Source organism: Panthera uncia (genome assembly GCF_023721935.1).
Source record: "Panthera uncia isolate 11264 chromosome A1 unlocalized genomic scaffold, Puncia_PCG_1.0 HiC_scaffold_17, whole genome shotgun sequence".
In the NCBI taxonomy this organism is placed as follows: Eukaryota; Metazoa; Chordata; class Mammalia; order Carnivora; family Felidae; genus Panthera; species Panthera uncia.
The window spans coordinates 19166814-19177006 of record NW_026057577.1 but is presented as its reverse complement, the minus strand read 5'-3'; the positions used below and the strand labels follow the sequence as shown (position 1 = coordinate 19177006).

The window sequence follows — 10193 nt, the reverse complement described above, 5'->3', positions numbered from 1 at the left end:
TCCCCCGTTTCCCACGCCTCCCCCCCCCCCCTTTTTCATTTTGGGGTCCTTTCCCCCCCCCCCCCCCCCCCCCCCCCCCCCCCCCCGGAGATGGCTGTTTTCCTGCTTCTATTTTTTGGGCTCTAATAGGTTACATCAGTGTCCCATCAAGAAGACAGAAAAGAGCTGTGACAAAGGAACCATTGCTAATGCTGGCCAGTTCTCTATTCTGGTCTTTTCTCCTGCGTGTTAGTATTATTAGACTAATAATTCCCCACTGACTTTTACCTGGAATATCTGATTAGTACTATTGTAGAGTACCTTCCCCCTGCAAAGGGTATTCATAATTGCCTCCGGTGAGTTGTCGTTGAATGTAGCAAATCCTACATTGATTTCTTTTTTAGTTCAGATCTCAATTATATTTGTAATAATGATGATAATATTGGCCGTGGCAACAGCTCTTATTTATTGAGCGCTGCTCCATACCCAGACCTGGACTAGGATTGTTTGGGCTCATGTAGTAGTCCCTTTAGGCATGGGTTATTTCCATTTTACAGATGAAGCCATTGAGTCCCAGAGAGATCAGGTGACTTTGCCTAAAGGTTATGTAACTGAAGGAGGTGGGGTTCGAGCTCTGAAGACTGATCCCTGCACTGCCTTGCCTTTCACTACATGCTGTGTTTTGCGCTCAGGTCCTACGGACGGCCCCTTGATTGTGGTTCTGCAATTACAGGTGGAATTTTGCTGTACTTGCGTGAGTATTTGATGATGAGTGCCACAGTCCTGCTGATTAGGCAGTAAGCCCAGGACAGCACGGACCCGTTCGGGTTGTACCTGCTCTCGTCCCGCTAGCAGCCTGCGCGGGGTGCCTGGCACGTAGCGGGTGTGTAGGCGTTATTTATTGGGGGGCTATGTGATCAAGTTGTGACGACTCAGAGACAACTTTTGGGGGAGCAGCAGCACATGAAAAAGAGGTGCGGCTAGAGATTAGTAGGAGATTTTGTAGAGGTCTAGGGCTCATCAGAATCTGCTGTAAAATTGGGGGGCGATTAGGCTGGGCCGACTGCTGCCAGATGCCAACGTATGAAAGGAGCAGTATTTTCCCCCAGGCTGAGCTTCTCAGGGTTAAGCCCTTTTTCTTATACTTTTAACACACTTTAACCGCACTTAACCATGCATTTGGAGGGGATTATAGATTTATGTTAAATATAGTAGGATATAAAAAGGAGCTTTGTAAGGTTGCATGCAGGGTTAGAGAACTGTAATATCAGACCAGGGACTTTTTTTTTTTTTTTTTTTCTTTTTCCAAGCCAGCATTTACTGAGCTAAGCACTTTGCTGAGCCTTCGCTTTATGTGAATCATCTCATTGAGTCTTCACTGTGACCCTGTGGGCATATTTGTTATTCTTACTCCCATTTCTGAGATGCAGACGTTGAGCCTCTGAGTAGCCAGGTTATTTGCTCAGGGGTCCCCCACAGCGAGTAACAGGGAGGTAAGGATTTGAACCTATCGCAACCTGAGGTCCGCCACTATCATGTCCAAGTGTATGCCCCTTGGAGGGGCTTCTCCTAGGGACCATTGCTTCTCTCTGTCTCCACGAGCCTCATTGGTTGAAGAAGGTACGGTTCCGTCTATGGATCAGTGACCTGGAAATCGGCGCAGTGGAGTTGATCTTTGGTAGGAGGTAAAAACACTACTGAAAATCCTTCCAGATCCTGCTTTACACATGGTGCATGTGGCTTTGTGTTAGATGCTGTAAGACTCACAAGAGAACTGAAACCTTTTGTAGGGGGGCATCTCTTACTGGAGGCATTCGCTGGCAGAAAGAATTAGCGACTCTGTACACTGTATTATTTAATTTTATTATTTTTAAAATATTTATTTTTGAGAGACGGTAAGAGAGAGAGAGCACAACTGGGGAGGGGCAGAGAGAGAGAGGGAGACACGGAATCCAAAGCAGGCTCCAGGCTCTGAGCTGTCAGCACAGAGCCTGACGCGGGGTTTGAACCCAGGAACCCCGAGATCGTGACCTGAGCCAAAATTGGATGCTTAACCGACTGAGCCACCCAGGCACCCTCAGACACTGAATTATTTCCCTTCCGCCTCTCTCTTGGCTCCTCGTGTGTGTACTTGAACTCCTACTGCTTATAGGATGCTGTTTTATTTTCACTTGGGCTGCCGCCAGAGGTACCTTACTTATTGCCTTTGTGCAAATATAGGCCAAGTTTCTCTCTAGAATGAGGAGGCTGGCTACGTGGTCTCCTAGGGGCAGACATTCTGTGATTGTCTCAGGGGAGGGCTGCAAATGCAAACTCAGCTGGTCACTGCAAGGCCTAAGCCCTGTCAGTTGATGCCACAAGGAATCGCTGGCCGAGCCCCGTACGTTATCTCGTTATTATTTTAAGAGATAGTAGACATTCATACTTGTCCCTAAGTTTTTGTGTTTGTGAAAATTTGTAATGTTTGAAAAAGTAGCATACCTCCCAGTGTAAAACACCTCTGGGAGTGGCTGTGATTCCTTACCCTCCTCTGTGGTTGGTGACCTCTGGGGAAGAGGGGCTTCTAATGGAAGCCATTAGACCACTGGGGTGTGGTCTTGTATTGGGGGACTGTTTATGATTAAGTTCATGTTTATAGTCAGACTGTCCGAACCTTAGCTTCTCACTGTAAGCCTTGGGGACGGGGTTCCAAGGTCTGCTCGATAAATGCTATCAACTGAGCTTTGTTCACTGCCCGTGGATTGTGTGAATGGAAATAAACACCGTTAAGTTGCTCGAAGGCCCAGGATACCATCTCCTCTCCCCTCAAGTCTTCTAGATTCTTTAGAAATTTGATCTTTGGAGTCACTTACATATCCCAAGGAGTAGGTTCATGTGTGTGTGTATCTGTGTGCAGATATATTCATAGTTGGAGTTATGTTGAAATAGGGATTTAGCCCAGGAATTCTATTGTAATAGGATTTGTTATCAGTAGGCGGCTGGAGGATGCATTTTCCAGTTGCGAGGAAAATGGTCCTTAGTGAAGTTAAGTGACTCTCCAAAGTCACATGCTAATTATCGTCAGAGTTAGAGCCAAAATACTAGCATCCAACATGCCCTGTCCTTAAAACTTTGTATTGCAGGCTTTGCCTCATTGTATCCTGATCTCCCAAAGGGAATTCATGCTCTCTTAGCTGCCTTCCCTCCTTTTATTTCATCCTATTTTCTTGTTTCTCCGATTGAAACTGTATTTTCTGGGAATTAACGTAGGCTGTCAATCACGTGATATAAAGAGTATTTTGAGAGTATCGTTCTGTTTTGTCTTTTCAGTTTCTGTGCGTAGCAATCATTAAATCCATTTTACAACTAACTGTACAAATTAAGAATTTGTTGGCAAACATGCAAAAAAAAAAAAAAAAACACCCAGTAGCCGGTTTGTAGTTTTTCTTGGCCTTTTTTTTTTCTTTTTAAATTCTGGAAAGTGGTTCTAAATGTTTTAGTTTAATACAGACTACAAGGTAGCAATGGATTTTTTGCATGCCCCCCACCCCCGCATTTCCTCCCTCGGAACCCCTTTCTTCATTTGTCAGCTCAGTGTTAAAATAGGAACTATCAGTGTGAACTTTGATCCACATTAAGCTGCATTTACGCGGAAGCATAAATCACTAGATCTGGGGTTTGGGACCGTTCAATGCTTTTCTTTCTTGGGCTCTGTGATCAAGAATGCAGAACAATAAAAAGCATGGAGCAAAAGAAGTTTTATGGCAGCTTGGAGAGCAGGAAATTAAGTTTCTTTAGCATGCAGATGGGCGAAGGGCTGTTCTAGTGCATCTTGGATCATTCAGGCAAGTGAACGTCACTTGATCATTTTAGCGAAAGGCAAACTGTAGGAATAGTTCCTGCAGTCATATGAACAAGGAGCCCACACACATGACTGCTTCAGCTGTTCAACCAGGAGCACGCCTCCTCCCATAACTTGTCTTGAAATGCACTCTGTGTGTGTATGTGTGTGTGTGTGTTTTAAACAACAAAGACTATGTCATAGCACGTCTAATAGCCAAGCGTTGGTTTCTTACAAAGGTTAATTGGGCATATAGGAACTACAGACCAGGATGGCGTTTTACCATAAATAGTTTCTGTGTGTCCTTTGCACACATAAGATTTGTTAGCTCAGCGGATAAAGCACGCAAGATGGCATCCCTTATAGGTAGGTGATATCTGTGTGTAACTTGAGGACCCAGGCAAGCGATCTGGAGTCGTGGTGTAGATGGGCTTTGCATTGGGCTCTTCTCCATCTGACCACCCGTCAGCAGGGCTAAAAACTGTTCTGTACCGGTCATAACTGTAATTGAAATGGGTCTGATGAGAGAGTGGGTTGGTTGAGATGTGCCTACTTAGTACATGCATAGCCTTTGGTTTTCGTCACGGCCAGGCTCCTGAAGGTTGTATGGTTCAAGATCTCCTTTCCTGCTCTCTAGGATAGGGGTGCAAAGGACATGGCATTGCACCGTATGCTCTTATATTGACTGTCATATCTATGTCCTGGGATTTTGAGGGTGGAATCCTGGGACTTGGTCAGACTCATCAGGGATCTTTCCAAGTCGAACCACTAAAGGACATGTGGCATTGGAGAAACTCCCAGTTCTGCTGACGTTGGGCACAGGCCTTTATTTCCCCATGTATGTGAATTCTGCTAAACTTTGCAGTAGAACACTTAATTAGGAGTCGATGCTTAATACATGCTAATAATATCCAGTTTATGTGTTTGAGTGTGTATAATCAAGTTTATGTATTTTACATATTCAGCAGAGTCAGTTAATGTATTTTCGTAGTGATTTAATTCATTACGGTTTATAAAGTACTTTGGAGACAATTTTAGCCCATCTCCCACGCTGAAGTGCCCAGTGATGCCTCTGTGGCGTTTACTGGAGCTTCTCCTTTGGAAAATACCGTAGTTTTGAACGTAAGATTTCATTACAAGGGGGCAAGAGTCCTAATTTTGCGGAGCGGAGTTCACGCACATCGACTGAGGCTGACGGTTCTCCATCGGTGAATTTAGGACGTTGGGAGTCCTGCGTGTCTATTCCGGAAGCAGGATCCCCAGGGTTGGCCCTGTCGGGCGTGAAAAACCTCAAACGCTCATTTCTCTTCTCCTTTACGTGGTGGCCCCCCGAAAACACCTGAAGCCTGTTCTGCTTGCAAATGGAATTTGGAATGGTGATGTGTTCTAGAAGTGATATAAACAGATTGCATTATAAGGAGCTCGGAGAATGCAGCACCCTGCAGTAAGCCTGTCTGTCTTTCAGGTTGACCCCCTGTTTACAGTGCCAGCACCACCACCGCCGATTTCCAGCAGCCTCACGCCTCAGATTCTGCCCTCCTACTTTTCCCCATCTTCATCCAATATTGCAGCACCGGTTGAACAGCTTTTGGTTCGGACTCGTTCCGTGGGTGTCAATACATGTGAAGTTGGAGTAGTGACAGAGCCAGAGTGTCTGGGGCCCTGTGAACCTGGGACCAGTGTGAATTTGGAAGGGATCGTGTGGCATGAAACAGAAGAAGGTAAATACACTTTACTTTTATCTATTTTCCCCCTGATGTATTGCGTTATGGCCACCGGTAAGGGGACTTGGTTTGGTGGTAATCGGAGAGGAGAGAAAAGTGGTTTTGATACCGTCTGGGGATTTTTGTTGACATCAGAACCGTGTTTCTCTTTCCTGTTCACGGCGGCTTTGACGTTCAGGATGGATGAGGTGGCCCTGAAAGTGGCCTGCGTTTCGAGTGCCAGTACGGAAAGACAGGGAAGCAGGGGTGAGGGTTACCCTTTCCCCTGAGGGGGGGATCATGGGCATGGGGAAGACGGACTGATCTCAAGTTCACTTTCTTCTCGGTGTGCCAGCCGATCTCTCGGTCTTGATGTGGTTGTTCTTGGGTTGTTGAGGTTTAAATTGACCTGCTGATTGGGGTTCTTGCGTTTAGCCAGCGGCCATGGCCATGACACGGCTGTGGCTGCTTGGTGCTCGGGGCTAACGAACCCAAGGTCAGAGGCTTCAGCCCGAGTTGAACCAGTCATTTCTCTTCTTTGACGGGGGACATAGCACCTTCCCTGCCCCTAAGCTCAGCAGGCCATCTGGCAAGTAAAACCCAATAGTCACAAGAGAAATGGATTAGGATTAGTCTGTCATTGCTGTTAGAAACATAACTGTGGCGTATACCATACCTGCCGTGGACCCAGACTCTGGTTGGCCACATCTCCTAGCACACGATCATCAGGTACAGTGTGTTTCAGATGGCCAGTGTCATTGATAGTAGAGGCCAACAGGTCATTAAAAACTAAATACCAAGGAGAGAGCCGCGTTGCTCCATTGGGGAATGAGAATAGAAAAGGTAAGGAAGGTATGTGCCCCAGGTGAACAAAGGAAAGTGAGGAACACAGGGGAAGCCTTTTCTTTGCCTCAAAGCTAGATTGGTCAAGGAGACGGGAGATGGTAGGTGTCAGTACCACGGACAGATGGGACAGGATTAAGGGCAAAGACGAGGGTAACCAGAAAGGTCTGAGACCCAGAGTCACGGTTCAGGGCCCTCTGTATCAAGGGGGAAAAAATTGAGGGCTCAAACTCCCGGGGGAGAAAGGAAACCTATATGCCAAGGAGACTGCCTGGACGGGAAAGGGGAATAATTGGAGATCATTGCTGGGAAGGAAGTAGTTGAGAGAAAAGAATTGAGAATAGGACCGCACGAGGGAACGAAAGCAGAGAACGAAAACGAAGAATGAGTATCCGGTGACAGGTGTGAGTGTAATTGTCAGAAGGCGGAAAGGAGCGCGCACCGTTTCAAGGAAGAAAAGCAAAAATTGTAGAAAAATCTTCGAGGCCTCGAAAGATGTATTTGGCAATCGGGTACAAAATTTCGTAGACCGCATCAGTCAGGAAAACTAATTATTTAAGAAGGAACCAGAGAAGGTGAATGAAAGCAGCAGATACGAAGGGCTCGCTCTCTTTCTTTCACCCGAAAGTGCTAGTTAAAATTTACTTTTAGCTTTAGAAACGCTTGGTGTTTTGGGGCCCCATCCTCTTTGTACTTTTAACAGGGAAGCCTTGGCCCCCTGCAACCAGATTAGGAGGAGCTGGAATGAAAATTTTCCTCTCTTGCTTACCTGTTGAAACACCCTCTCTGGTCAAGGGTTTCTGTGTGGGGAGCAACTCTTCTCCTCTTGCCTCTCTTTGCATTGCACACCCTCTGTCTTCTCGGGGTTTCCCTAGAAAAGTGGTGGCTAAGGGCGTCCGACTGGTATCTTGGTGAGAAAAGTACAGAGAAGGAATCGACACAGGAATCTGATGTTGTAGTTAATTATGAGTCTGGGTACCGAGGATTCAGGAACAGAAAAAGATTTGGGAAGGCTAAGGGTTAATTTCCATAAACTTGAAAGAAAGATTTTTCTTGGACTTGAATCACTCGCTCATTTGGATGAGGTGCCACCTCCCGTTTATTTCTCAGCTACGACTTAGCGCCCTTTGGTTTATTGCTTGTCATTATTTTATTTATTCCTGTGTGCGACAGGACCGACTTCCTGCAGTGTGACCTCACTGGGCGGTGCATGTTGTAAAATTAGCCACAAACTTTCTGGCATGCCTATAAGTCTCGGGTTATTTTTCCCGTGGCTTGGAAGTCTGCTTGGTTTTGACTTGCACCTTAGCGTCTAATAAGAGATGAGGTTACTGAGAAAAAAGCCAATTGTATTCAAAACCTGTAGTAACTCTGGGCAAACGGTCAAAGAGCTTTGTGGTGTTTCATTATTACGATTATTATTTTTTATTAGTTTTATTGGGTGGTGATGCAGGTACAGCCTCCCCAGTTGTGCTCTGTTCTCTGAGAAATCCGTCTCCTGCGTCTGTGCACCTGCTTCTGTGTGCTGTGACCCATCCGTCCCCAAGGTTGTCTTCCGTCCCCATGGGGCACGCTGGCAGCTCTAGGTGCTTTTTGGACACGGGAATGGAACCTTCTGCAGCCCCAGCCTTCTTGTTACTCCCTCACATTTCCCAGGGTTTGGAATGTGTGGATGTTGATGGTGGTGACAAGAAGGAGCTGCAGCAGTGAACAGAGTTATTCTTGCTGAATAAACTAAACTTCAGACCTCCAGCAGAATTTAAGAACTCTCCTTATTTAAAAAACAAAACAAACAAACAAACAAAATCCCTCCTTAGCCTGGACGGTAAGATACGAGTTTAATGTGTAACCATTTTCAAGAGAGTTCCATTTGCTTTTTTTTTTTTTTTTTTTTTTTTTCTTCTTCTCAGTACAGCCTCTTTAAACCTCTTGGACCAATTTAAAAATTAAACCCACTCGACCATTAATTTTTCCCTTTGGGGAAAAACAAAGAGAGAAACAGAACAAACACATTTGGAGCCGGTTATTGGGCAGAGTTAAAAGAGAATGGGTTTGGGAAGAAGGAGAGGGGAAAGGAAGCCGGATTAGTTTTCCAGAATGGGGGTTTCATTAACAGAAGGCAAACTGAGCACTTAGGAAACAGGCAGGAAACTGTCAGTTGCCTGGGACTCATGTCCTGTAGATTGAGCTGAAAAAAATTTCTTCCCTTGTAGTTTCATTTTGAGGTTATTGTGTACCTGGTGGTGTTTTTAACAAACCTAATTTGTTAGGTGCATTCATAGGTGTGTGTATGCGTGTGTGTGTGTGTGTGGGTGTGTGCACGCGCACATCTATATTAAAGATCCTAGAAGTGTTAAGAGCTCGTATCTGCAGTCTTTGGGGGAACATTGAGTGTTCTTACGATTTTTTTCTAGTTTTTGGGAAGGTAGTGGGGAACAGCAAGACTGAACTATGAAATCCCCACTAAATATTAATTATTTCTTGTGCTGGGAATCTCTCATTTCTGGAGGGTTCTTTGAGTCACAGACTTTCCCCTTAGTGTTACTGCCAGTACATGGAGTCCTGGTTGCCTGAGAACCAAATTGTCCTCCGGAGTACCATGTTACGAGAGAAGTTCCCTCTGGAAATAATTAGTGGGTTTCAGAGCGTGCTTAATAGGAGAGAAAAACTATTACTGCATTTGGATGTTTAGTTATTTTACTCTGCTCTTGCTTCTTTAAGGTGAGCACATAGGAGCAATGAGGTATTGTACAAAATTACTCTCAGATGTTGGAAAGAATTTCCTTAGCGTTTCACTCCTGACATTTGGGACGCACATGCCTGTGTATAGTTGTGTATTTGTTGGGAAATTTGCTCTTCTGGGGGGTGGGGATGGGCGTGGGGGACATAAAACCAGAAAAAATGTGGAGTGTAAATACCTACCTGTTGAGCTTGGCTCTTTAGCTCTTATGAACGCATTTTCCTTTGGAATTTTATTAAATCGTATTTCTTATTGGACTTTTTCTCCCTCCCTGTTTTTTTTTTTTTTTTTTTTTTGCCCTATCTGAGAATGTACTCGGTTCAGCTACACAGCTGTGTTTCCTTGTTACAACTGTCATTTACTGTGGCCTTTAAAGCATCTAGAGGTAGAGGCCTGGGGTTCTCAACCCTGTGCCTTTGAACCACCCGGAGAGCTATTCAAACACGCCCGGGCACCACTTCTAGGCGTGGTCTGGGATGGCACTTTGCTCTGGTTTGCTGACCTGGCCTTGGTGGGTTTTTTTGTCTGATTATTTTTTTCCAGTACTCCCCAGGGGATTCTAATGTGCAAACAAGATGGAGAACCACTGTCTCGGGGGAGAGAGGGGATGTCCTCACCCTTCGCAAGCTGCTTGACCTTTTCCCTTTAAGGAAGTCACTGTGTTATTGCCTCATTTTCTCAGGGATGAAGTGGACAGGCACCCTCGCCCTGTTTACCTTGCAGGGTAGATAATGTCTGTCCAGATGCTGTAGTGTGGCTGGTGCACATCACCATTTCATCCCTGTGCTAATGACAAAGGGGGTCCGGCGTTTGATCATGAACCTGGACTTCACAGAGGTTTTGGGGTGTAATGAACATCCAATTGGTACCACTCTTCCTGATTTATTAATATGGTGGTGTGGACCTTCCTACGTGGTTCTTCACTGAGCCAGAAATGGTGCCTTCGTTTCTGTGTGGTTTCTGCTGAATCATTTTTGAAAGAGTTCAGAAACCCAGAGTATTAAAGAAAAGTTAATAATAAAGCAGCAAATAAAAGACTGGACTCCCAGCATCACTGGGAGCTTTCAGAGGGGACAGTGAAAATGCAACTGGCAGCTTATTAAAGTGA

The 10193-nt window shown here is 45.4% G+C and overlaps 1 protein-coding gene across 4 annotated transcripts in view; it reads left to right on the top strand.

The window, feature by feature from the left end:
• Positions 1-10193, top strand: part of ZNF608 (zinc finger protein 608) — a 117672-nt gene that overhangs the window by 49489 nt on the left and 57990 nt on the right. For all 4 annotated transcript variants that reach the window (XM_049649113.1, XM_049649110.1, XM_049649111.1 and 1 more), the window contains one exon: positions 5265-5520. In XM_049649113.1, the coding sequence (XP_049505070.1) occupies positions 5265-5520 (256 nt within the window). The remainder of the gene's footprint in view (positions 1-5264; positions 5521-10193) is intronic.